Source organism: Budorcas taxicolor, chromosome 6 (assembly GCF_023091745.1).
Source record: "Budorcas taxicolor isolate Tak-1 chromosome 6, Takin1.1, whole genome shotgun sequence".
NCBI classification, from domain to species: Eukaryota; Metazoa; Chordata; class Mammalia; order Artiodactyla; family Bovidae; genus Budorcas; species Budorcas taxicolor.
Genome location: NC_068915.1, coordinates 98,035,732 through 98,048,111, shown reverse-complemented (window position 1 = coordinate 98,048,111; position 12,380 = coordinate 98,035,732). Strand labels below are relative to the sequence as shown.

Below are 12,380 nucleotides of genomic sequence, written 5' to 3'. Positions count from 1 at the left end.
GTGACACTGTACAGGAGACAGGAATCAAGACCATCCCCAAGAAAAAGAAATGCAAAAAAGCAAAATGGCTGTCTGAGGAGGCCTTAGCTGTGAAAAGAAGAGAAGCAGAAAGCAAAGGAGAAAAGGAAAGATATACTCACTTGAATGCAGAGTTCCAAAGAATAGCAAGGAGAGAAAAGAAAGCCTTCCTCAGCGATCAATGCAAAGAAATAGAGGAAAACAACAGAATGGGAAAGACTAGAGATCTCTTCAAGAAAATTAGAGATACCAAGGGAAAATTTCATGCAAAGATGGGCTCAGTGAAGGACAGAAATGGTAGGGATCTAACAGAAGCAGAAGATATTAAGAGGTGGCAAGAATACACAGAAGAACTATACAAAAAATATCTTCATGACCCAGATAATCATGATGGTGTGATCACTCACCTAGGGCCAGACATCCTGGAATGTGAAGTGAAGTGGGCCTTAGAAAGTATCACTATGAACAAAGCTAGTGGAGGTGATGGAATTCTAGTTGAGCTATTTCAAATCCTGAAAGATGATGCTGTGAAAGTGCTGCACTCAATATGCCAGCAAATTTGGAAAACTCAGCAGTGGCCACAGGACTGGAAAAGGTCAGTTTTCATTCCAATCCCAAGAAAGGCAATGCCAAAGAATGTTCAAACTACCACACAATTGGACTCATCTCACAGGCTAATGCTCAAAATTCTCCAAGCCAGGTTTCAGCAATACGTGAACCGTGAACTTCCAGATGTTCAAGCTGGTTTTAGAAAAGGCAGAGAAACCAGAGATCAAATTGCCAACATCTGCTGGATCATCAAAAAAGCAAGAGAGTTCCAGAAAAACATCTATTTCTGCTTTATTGACTATGCCAAAACCTTTGACTGTGTGGATCACAATAAACTGTGGAAAATTCTCAAAGAGATGGGAATACCAGACCACCTGACCTGCCTCTTGAGAAACCTACATGCAGGTCAGGAAGCAACAGTTAGAACTGGACATGGAACAACAGACTGCTTCCAAATAGGAAAAGGAGTACGTCAAGGTTGTATACTGTCACTCTGCTTATTTAACTTATATGCAGAGTACATCATGAGAAACGCTGGGCTGGAAGAAGTACAAGCTGGAATCAAGATTGCTGGGAGAAATATCAATAACTTCAGATATGCAGATGACACCACCCTTATGGCAGAAAGTGAAGAAGAACTAAAGAGCCTCTTGATGAAAGTGAAAGAGGAGACTGAAAAAGTTGGCTTAAAACTCAACATTCAGAAAACGAAGATCATGGCATCCAGTCCCATCACTTCATGGCAAATAGATGGGGAAACAGTGGAAACAGTGGCTGACTTCATTTTTCTGGGCTCCAAAATCACTGCAGATGGTGATTACAGCCATGAAATTAAAAGACGCTTACTCCTTCGAAGGAAAGTTATGACCAACCTAGACAGCATATTAAAAAGCAGAGACATTACTTTGCTAACAAAGGTCTGTCTAGTCAAGGCCATGGTTTTTCCAGTGGTCATGTATGGATGTGAGAGTTGAACTGTGAAGAAAGCTGAGTGCTGAAGAACTGATGCTTTTGAACTGTAGTGTTGGAGAAGACTCTTGAGAGTCCCTTGGACTGCAAGGAGATCCAACCAGTCCATCCTAAAGGAGGCCAGCCCTGGGTGTTCTTTGGAAGGACTGATGTTGAAGCTGAAACTCCAGTACTTTGGCCACCTGATGCAAAGAGCTGACTCATTGGAAAAGACCCTGATGCTGGGAAAGATTGAGGGCAGAAGGAGAAGGGGACAACAGAGGACGAGATGGTTGGATGGCATCACTGACTCAATGGACATGGGTTTGGGTGGACTCTGGGAGTTGGTGATGGACAGGGAGGCCTGGCATGCTGTGGTTCATGGGCTCACAAAGAGTTTGACATAACTGAGCAACTGAACTGAACTGAACTGAAGTTAAATTGGGTAGTCAACATTTCTAAGAGTATATTTTTGACATTAAATTATTTCTTTGTAAGATTTTACTATAAACTATCTGAATTCCAGTGTATTCAATGAATTTTTAAAAATATTTTTAATATATAAGGTACAGGAGGAAATTAACATGTAAGAAATGAGAAAATAGGTTATATGCTAATAGAAAATGTAGTCCTCTAAATTATTCTTTGCATTTTGAAGCAGAGGGCTGTGGGGGAAATATTCTAATCTTTTACTGATATGACCTATGGGACTTCCCTGGCAGTCCAGTAGTTAAGATCCTGTACTTCCAACGGAGGGAGTATTGGTTTGATCCCTGGTTGGGAAAGTAAGATCCCACATGCCTCATGGTGTGGTCAAAAATTAAAATATATTTTAAAAAAAGATTTAAAAAAATAATATGATCCATGGTTGAACAAAATTTGGCATAACAGGGCCTTCTCAGATCCCATTAAAGAATGACACAAGTCCAAGAGGCCCACGCAGTAAGATCTCAGTTGTAATAAATCATCTGATATAGGCCTGCTAGAGAAGATGCCACAGTATTAGGCATATAGAGTCACACATGTTTTCTTGGTCATCTTAAACATATTCCAATTTACCTTAAATTTTTCTTTAAAAGTGTTTGCTGCCTCACATGATCTTTTTAGAACCATAGGTAGGTTTTCGACATCTTTTCCCTGCCTCTGGAACTTGGACCTTCCTAGTTTCTACACCAGGGGAAAGCCCTTCTTTCACTAACTGTGTCACAGGGTCAGTATAATCCCAGCCACCCTGTTGGCAATGCTACAGTGTATAACAAATACTACAGATAGTTAATTGTGTTTAGAAAGATTTTGACTTCTGAGTTGAAAATTTCTATTTTAATCTGCATGTCTTAGAAACATACAGATAGGAAATTTACTGCATTTGGTCTGGGCACCAACTCATTGCAGGAATAAGTATCTAAGAAGCTCATAGATGTTGCTACACTTGGTTCTGTATCCATGGCCAAGGCTGGTAATTTCTGAGTAACTGAGAGTGGTATCATGTGATGGAAGAGGTAGCAAAAGTCTATTTTGTTTTTTGCTTAGTTAATGGCCTGTCCCTTTGAAACAGGTGTCCTAGAAGCTCTAGGTAAGTTTTCTAATTACAGGCCACATCGGATGCTGTGTTTTACTTAAGTAGAAGATGACAATAACATTTGTCATGAGAATATAAATTCACATTGTAAATCTGTCTGGGCAGGAAAAGGAAGCAGTGTTACAGGTGTGATTTTGGGTGTGACTGCAGAAAGGAGGATTCCTTTATTAAAATAATCATATTTAACGAGCTATTTTTTTTCTCTCTTTCTTCTCCACCTTCCGCATTGTTCCACTCCCAGACTGGATGCTGGATACACTTACACAAATGGAAATGGTACAATAGTCAGTGCCTATGTTTAACAGTTCATTTAGATTATCTTGGTCCCGGGGAGGTGTCCACCCTCTCAGACAGTGAGAGATAAGAGACTGGATAATGTCTGGGAATTGGATAATTAACTATGAGTTTTCTTATTTTTATTTTGAGGAGGGAATAGGTTGGGTGAGTTTTATTTTATTTTTAAAATTAATTTTTATTGAAGTGTAGTTGCTTTGCAATGTGTTAGTTTCTACTGTACAGCAAAGTGAATCAGCTGTGTGTATACATATACCCGTTCTTTTTTGGATTTCCTTCCCATCTAGGTCACCATAGAGCACTGCATCGAGTTCCCTGAGCTACACAATATTTTCTCCTTAGTGCATCCAGTTCCCTGAGCTACACAATATTTTCTCGTTAGTTATCTATGTTATACAAAGTATCAACAGTGTCTATATGTCAATTTCAGTCTCTTAATTCACCCCATCCCCCACAACCCTCCCACACCCACCCCGCCACTTGGTGGGTTTTTTATTTAATTATTCTTTGGCTGCACTGCGTCTTTGCGCTCTACTAGGGCTTTCTCTAGTTGCAGTGCGAGGGCCTCTCATTGCAGAGGTTTCTCCTGTTGGGGAGCACAGTCTCTAGGTACGAGGGCTACAGCACTTGTGAGGTAGGGGTTCGGAAGTCTAGACTCAGGCTCTAGAGTGCAGACTCAATAGTTACGGCACATGGGCCTAGTTGCTCCTCAGCATGTGGGATCTTGCCTGACCAGGGATTGAACTTGTGTCTCCTGCATTGGCAGGCGGATTCTTCACCAATGGACCACCAGAGAACTCCTGCAGTTTTATTGGTCAAGAGTGGATTTGAACTCTGTAAGATACAGCCCTTATCCTAGGAGGAGTTACTGCTATAGAATTTGAAGCTACTTAAAGTGTATTTGGAAAGAGGAGATAGAGGAAGAGTAAGGTATGAACTGAATAAATACTTGAAAATGTAAACATTCTAGGTTTCTTGAAAACGCTATAAGCTTTGTTGTGGTTCTAGGCAATCACAGGGCTTTACATCTATAAGAGTTTTCTGTGGTTTACCAAGGGTTTTCCCATGTGCTATCTCAGCTTGGTTCTGTGAGGCAGATGGATGACGGGACTAGTTCCAGGTCTGTAGATCAGTACCTGGGGCTCATGCAGGTTGAAGGGTCATTGCTGATGACTCAGTCTTTAAGTGGGAGGGTAAGGCCCAAACCCAGATATATGATTCTTGATTGAGGACACGTTCTCCGCTTGATTTGCTATAGATGTGTAAAATACAGCTGTGACCATGAATGACAGTCAGAGGGCCTTTATAACAGGCTCTAGTAATCTGGCACTGTCCCCAGATAGTTCTGTGATATTGGGCAGAGCTCTTTATCTCTTTGGGTGTCAGTTTCCTCATAGAAAAATGAGGATGGGCCCCAACTCATTGTAGGAGTAAGTATCTAACAAGCTCATGGACGTTGCCACACTTGGGGAAGACTCCATAAGGCCATGAAGGCCCACACTGTCCTCCACTGCAGCCCCAAGAGCCCAGGAAGAAGCTGCAAGACTCAGAGAGCTTTTCAGCCCCCGATGTCTGCAAGTCCTTGATGATAGGCAGTAGTTTCGTGGAAGCGGGTGACAGAGCAAATATCAAAAACACCGAAAATAGCTTGCTAGTGTCATTACCGCTCCTCAGCTATTATGGGCAGTATTAAATCTATGGTTTCACTGCTATGGTAACCCAAGTAGTTCAGCCTGAAGACTCAGAAGTGAAAGTGAAGTGAAGTCACTCAGTCATGTCCGACTCTTTACAACCCCATGGACTGTAGCCCACCAGGCTTCTCCCTCCATGGGATTCTCCAGGCAAGAGTACTAGAGTGGGTTGCCATTTCCTTCTCCAGGGGATCTCCCTGACCCAGGGATCGAACCCTGGTCTCCTGCATTCCAGGCAGACACTTTAACCTCTGAGCCACCAGGGAAGTCCAGACTCAGAAACAAAACCAAGACAAAACCGCTTTTGGGGAGAAAGGTGGTAAATTTGCCAGATACAGATTTTTTTTAAACTAGCGGAGGGACTTCCCTGGTAGTCCAATGGTTAAGAGTCCAAGCTCCCAATATAGGGGTATAGGTTCAATCCCTAGTCAGGGAACCCAGAGGACATGGCCAGAAAAGATAGAAATTTTAAAAAAGGAAAATGAACTAAAGGAGTGAATTTCTGTTTAATAGATAACTCTAAATATACATTAAGATCACCAGATTTTTGCAGATACTAACTGATTTAAAGATGACACTCAAAAATTGTTGGCAGTCTTCCCTGGTAGATTAATGATAAAGAATCTGCCTGCCAAGGTGGGAGACACGGAATTCAATCCCTGGTCTGGGAAGATTCCATATGTCACGGGGCAACTAAGTCCACGTGCACCAACAACTGAGTCAGTTCTCTGCAGCCGGAGCTCCACAACAAGAGAAGGTACGGCAGTGAGAAGCCAGTTCACCACAGCTAGAGAGTAACCACCTGTCCTCAGCTAGAGAACAGCCCTCGAAGCAACAAAGACCCAGCACAGCCAAAAATAAAAACAAATAAGTAAATAAAATAAATACACTGTTGCCACTCTCAGAAAGAAGTTGCTATTGCTATTGCTAAGTCACTTCAGTCGTGTCCCTGTGCGACCCCATAGACGGCAGCCCACCAGGCTCCCCCATCCCTGGGATTCTCCAGGCAAGAACACTGGAGTGGGTTGCCATTTCCTTCTCCAATGCATTAAAGCGAAAAGTGAAAGTGAAGTCACTCAATTATGTCCGACTCTTAGCAACTTCATGGACTGCAGCCTACCAGGCTCCTCCATCCATGGGATTTTCCAGGCAAGAGTATTGGAGTGGAGTGCCATTGCCTTCTCCACAGAAAGAGGTTAGAGGCTAGCTAATCGTTAAAAAACTGAGTTCAAAAGTTCCAAAGCTTTAATAATCCCTTAGTGATGCTGTAATTTTTTTTTCACAGCACATCTAGCCCAAAAGAAATGCCTAAGAGTTTTCAATTAAACTGTTAGATCTGAACAACCTAATAGTAATAGTTTTCATCATGTCCAACAGATGTTGATGTGTTCCCTTGCAAATTTAAAAGATCCTGCAGTACCCTTGTAAGTCGAGTTGCCTGGTTAAATTTTAATTTCAAATGAACAATCATTTCTTTACTGCAGGTTTTTCTCAAATATTGTATTTGACATACACTAAAAACTATTCATTATTTATCTGAAATTCAAATTTAACTGATGTCAGATGTCCTGTATATTTATCTTCCAAACTGTCTCAGTAAATTCACTCCTCAGGGTGCCTTAAGGCCAAAGGAAAAGGGGGCAACAGAGGCTGAGGTGGTTAGAGAGCATCACTGACTCAATGGACATGAATCTGTGCAAACTCCAGGAGATAGTGGAGGACAGAGGAGCCTGGTACGCTGCACTTCATGGGGTCACAAAGAGTCAGACGCGACTTAGCGACTGAAAAACAACGAAAGGCTACCTTGGCACTGAGTTTGGAAACCATGTCCCTAGAGCCCCAAACCAGTTTTTTAAATGTAAAATTTCATTTGTTAATATTTTGGATTAATAAATTATATACATGATTTTTTCAAACAATGTTTTAAAAAGCTAATCAAAATAAGCAAGTTATTTTGTGAGTGAAGATTTTTAGGTTATGAAGAGTGGGATTTGTTTTGACTAATGAAAAGTCTGGCCTGTGCGTGCTGAGCATTGAGTTTCCCCAGTTCACCTGAGGTCACTTGAGCAAAACCCAAGTGTCAGACCAGAGTCTCTGGTACCTTCCTTGGACTTGATTCAGCAGCTAAAGCAAACAAAGTCATATTGGCTTTTTTTTTTTAGTCCAATTTTTCTGGACTCCTATTCATAATTATAAGGACTCATTAGGACTAGAATTCCTTCCATTTAACTACAGAAATAGTAATTCATTACGAGGAGCAAATCTGGAAGCCTTCATCACTTTGACATTCAGATGCCGACCTAACTATGAAATGGCAACATTTTTCTTTTAGAACACTCAGTGGATATGCTGTACACTTTTGCCAGTTGCTCAGGACTGAACTTGATCTTTGGTCTAAATGCATTACTACGAACTGCAGATATGCACTGGGACAGTTCCAACGCTCAGTTACTCCTGGACTACTGCTCTTCCAAGAATTATGACATTTCTTGGGAACTAGGCAACGGTAAGTGCCTCCCACCTCCAGAAACATTTCAGTAATAAGGAGACTCCCCTTTGGCATTATTTGTTCCTATTTATGACCTTTTTAATGATAGTAAATATGACTTTTCTCTTGGAATATTTGTATAAGTGCTCAATGGTATAAGTTTGGAATTGTGGCAGAAAACTCCTTACATAGCCCAGATGTTATGGCTCATCCCAGTTTACATTCGAGCACTTCCACAGCTCCCTTGCCTGCCAGTACAGGAGATTGTAAGAGATGAGCGTTCAATCCCTGGGTCGGGAATATCCCCTGGAGGAGGAAATGACAACCCACTCCAGTATTCTTGCCTGGAGAATCTCATGGACAGAGCAGCCTGGCAGGCTACCGTCCATGGGGTCACAAAGAGTTGGACACGACTGTAGAAACTTAGCACACACAGCTCCCTGATTCCTTTGAGATCTTTGGGGTTACTTGTCAGGTCGCTTGGCAGGTTGGACTCAAGCAGTTTGCTTCTGCCTTTCCTTCTCTTCCTCTGTTCTCCGCTTGTCATTTAATCTCGGCAACCCCATCCTGACATTCATCATAGGTTCAAGCTAGAAGTTCCAGGACTGAATTCCCTCTGGGTCAAGCTCTTGAGTATCTCCTTCTTCATTCTCTTTTTGCAAGAACTTATAAATTCTAATTAAAGTGGGTCTTCTCTGGTGGCTAAGATGGTAAAGAATTCTTCCAGCAATGCAGGAGGCCCGGGTTCAATATCTGGGTGGGGAAGATCCTCTGGAGAAGGAAATGGCAACTCACTCTAATATACTTGCCTGGAGAATTCCATGGACAGAGGAGCTTGGTGGGTACAATCCATGGGGTTGCAAAGAGTCAGACACAACTGAGTGACTAACACTTTCACTTTTAAAGTGCTAATTAGCCACGTTCATTGAAGCGTTTACAGTGCTTTGTCTATACATCAGCTAATGGAACTAAACATAAAATGGAAAGTGAGATGGTGAATACAGTTTTGACCTTCATTTCATAGATGACCAAAGAGGCACGAAAAGTGTTAGCTAAATATATAGCTGTGTGTGTACATCTGTCCTTAGTTGCTCAATCATATCCAACTCTTTGTGACCCCATGGACAGTAGCCCACCGGGCTCCTCTGTCCATGAGATTCTCCAAGGCAAGAATACTGGAGTGGGTTGCCATTTCCGCCTCAAGGGGATCTTCCCAACCCGGGGATTGAACCCATGTCTCCTGTCTCCTACATTGTAGGCAGATTCTTTACTAATAACGCTAGGCAGTTATGAGTTAGAGAAATCTTAGAGGAGTTAGGATTTGAACCCAGGCAGTCTGGCTCTAGAACGAGGTCATTGCTCTCTTGAGACTTCTGTTCTGGAGGTAAGGAGCCAGACCTACCAGAAAGCAAGCAAAGAAGTGATACATATCTATAGTGGCATGTGTTATGAGAAACTCCAGCCACAGATTTGGGGGCTCGGTGGCTAAGGATAACTAACAAGGTGAAGCACTGAAGCAAAATGGAAGGATAGAGGCAACCATGTCTTAGCTAGATGCTGCTGACCAGGCTTCCTGCAGCAACTATGTGAACCATAGGTCATCCTTACCTGTCTCTGTACATCCCTGCCTCCCAACTTTTCTACCCTACCCATCCCCAAGTCCTTCTGATCTTCAGGGCAAGATAAAACAGTAATGTCATCATGTGTCCCTCTTCCTTAGGCTCCATTTTGCAAAGAGAAGGTCTGGTTTTCAGGGTAAAGAAGAGTAAAGTAATTTGGGAAGTAGATTAGACATTTCCTGTGCCTTCCTCCCATCTCTTCAGTTTTGTTACTTCCAGATTACTTCATATATAATTTGCCCTTATAACTCTCAATAAGACTTTTTTTTAAAGAATCTGTCTTAATTTTTATCTGCTATTAAGATAACTTTTGACATTATAGAGGCAAGGCAGAGCTTCAAAAACTTCTAATTAGTGAAGATGACACATGCGTATGGCATTTCACAGATAAACAATATAAGCTCGACAAGACTTTTAATTACATTGTAGAAATGGGTTTTTAAATGCCTTCTCCTCGCACAATCTTTTTTAAAAGTAAATTAGGCTATTAAATACTGGATACAGACTATTTCCTGAATATCCATTGGTTTAATATACCCATCATTAATTTCCAGCTGTTTTATTACCCCCTCATACTTCAGTTATATAACTTAAATTTTTGTTTTCTTGTAACATCTCCTTTATAACTAGGTATTTTACCTTTCTTGACTTTGGATTCTAAGGTTTTGTAATGTGAAAAATGCCCTGTTGCTTTTATGTTTGCCTCTAAATAGAAAAAAATTCTAGGTGAGCATTTATTTTGAGAATTGCTCTTTCAGAACCTAACAGTTTCCAGAGGAAAGCTGGTATTTTCATCAATGGACGGCAGTTAGGAGAAGATTTTATTGAGTTGCGTAAACTTCTAGGAAAATCTGCTTTCAAAAATGCAAAACTCTATGGTCCTGATATTGGCCAGCCTAGAAGAAGTACTGTTAAGATGCTGAAGAGGTAAGAGCTAGAGGAAGCAGAACCACTTTTCTTAAAAATATTTTTCTTCGGTGGAGGATCCTCCATAAACCACCTGTTATTAAATAATCTTTAGACTTCCCTGGTGGTCCAATGGTTAAGATTCTGTGCTTCCATTTCAGAGGGGCCTGGGTTTGGTCCCTGGTCAGGGAAGTTCCACGTGCCACATGGTACAGCCAATAAATAAGTAAGCCATTTTGTTGCCTGACTAGATGGTTTACCAAAAGAGCAAACACTGACTGGCTCAGAATATCAAAGATTTGGGGGCAAATGGCACCTGTGATTAAAAATTTGTATTAGAATTAGGAAGTTTGTGTTGCTTTATCCTAAAGTAGTAACCAGCCCATTTCTAGGGAAAATAACTTGTGTGCATATATTATCCATATAAGAATGAAGTGATAATATAATAGATTTTTTTTTCTAGTTTCCTAAAAGCTGGGGGAGAAGTGATTGATTCAGTTACTTGGCATCAGTAAGTATGTCTCCTACTGTTAATACTAAGAAAGTACAGCTAGCTTTACTTATGACCTAGTTCTTAAAACAATGTTTTCATTAAGTGCTAATTGACTTTATAGTGTCTCAAGCAGCATTGTACTAGGATTTTAATATTAATAAAGCAACAATTTTAACTAATTTTAAGTAACATGGTGGTTTCTACAAGATCAAAGCACACTTTCATTTAAGCCATAGAACCGATATGTGGCTAAAATGAATATACTTGCCAATGAATGGATAACCCACAATACATACACTTATGACTATGTTTTCTCAAGACAGAGTAACTGGGCTCCTCCCATCTTATTCTCTCCTTAGTAGAACCTCTGCCTTTTTTTTTTTTTAATAGCACAGGGGTGGGAAGAAGTAGAAAGGAGGACAAAGGTTGCTAGTTAACTTAAAAGCAGAAAGTAAAGTTTGGTATTTCTTCCTGAATATGTTCTGAATAATTCAGCTACTATGTGAATGGGCGAATTGCTACCAAAGAAGATTTCCTAAACCCTGATATACTGGACACTTTTATTTCATCTGTGCAAAAAACTTTCCAGGTAATAGTCTTTTTTTTTCCCCCTCTCTTTTTAATGTAAAACCAAAGTACTTTGTAGTCTAGCTAGTCCTAAATTCTGTGGGTATATAAATTTACATGTTTTTCCAGTTTAAGAGAACAGGCACTAGGTCTTATTTACCTTCAGTTCCTTCCTCTTGGGTCTTACCCATGTATATTGATTAGAAATTAAAAATATTTCCCACAGCCGCTCGGTAGAATAAACTCTCATAGTCTGTAAGAATGGGGTTATTTGCATTCCTTCCACACCAAGTATTCCAATAAAAGTTAATTGCCCCAAACCTAAATGACTGTGAAATAAAATATTTTATAACTGTATTGGATGGTGGGTCTTGGGAATGCAAGGTTTTGAATGTGGAGTAATCTTTAGCATCATATTTGGCCCTCTCACTTGCAATTACAAAGGAGACTTTTCTGTTCCACAGATTGTTGAGAAGATAAGACCCCACAAGAAGGTTTGGTTAGGAGAGACCAGTTCTGCATTTGGGGGTGGAGCACCCTTGCTGTCCAACACCTTTGCTGCTGGCTTTATGTGAGTGACCCTGCACTTGTCTCAGGGACCATATAGTACTCTCCTGTTCTTCTATTCAGCTGAAATAACTCATCGGCCAAAAATCAAGGACAATTTCTATGGCAGAACTCCAAAATTCATGCCAGATTTTCCAATAAAGTGATTTACTAAATTAGTTGGACATCTTTAATGCATGCCCCAGATTAATCATTGTATGACTGAACTGCTTTAGAAGTTTTGTTCCTTAATTATGGCCCAAAACTATGTGACGCATTCCTTTCTCTAAAGAAGTACATGGTAAAAGAGTGTATCAAGAGCCTTGACCCTGAGAAGGATGCTGAGTACTTATAGCTCTATTCATAGATTCTCAAGACCGTTTAGAGCCTGGAAGTAGCAGGTCACACCCGAGGGGCTGCCAATGAATGTAAAGATTTACTAAATCACCACCTTGTCCAACCTCCACAAACTTGATTGCCTGAAAACCAACTTGTTTCAGTTCAGTTCAGTCGCTCAGTCGTGTCCGACTCTTTGCAACCCCATGAATTGCATTCTATTACTCGGTTAAAGCTCTTAACCTAACGTTCTGTATCCTCACTGAGCTTTATTCTCTTTCCTTTCCTACCCTCATTCTTAGAAGGCCCGAATAAAGCACACATCTTTATCCTTATGTAGGGGCAT

General features: G+C 40.8%; 1 protein-coding gene across 1 annotated transcript in view; it reads left to right on the top strand.

Annotated features, from left to right (window-relative positions):
- The window catches only part of HPSE (heparanase), a 48,046-nt gene that overhangs the window by 24,793 nt on the left and 10,873 nt on the right, over positions 1-12,380 (top strand). The window contains exons 4-8 of the mRNA XM_052642245.1: positions 7,412-7,585; positions 9,945-10,113; positions 10,556-10,603; positions 11,081-11,174; positions 11,617-11,723. Coding sequence (XP_052498205.1) covers positions 7,412-7,585; positions 9,945-10,113; positions 10,556-10,603; positions 11,081-11,174; positions 11,617-11,723 — 592 coding nt within the window. The remainder of the gene's footprint in view (positions 1-7,411; positions 7,586-9,944; positions 10,114-10,555; positions 10,604-11,080; positions 11,175-11,616; positions 11,724-12,380) is intronic.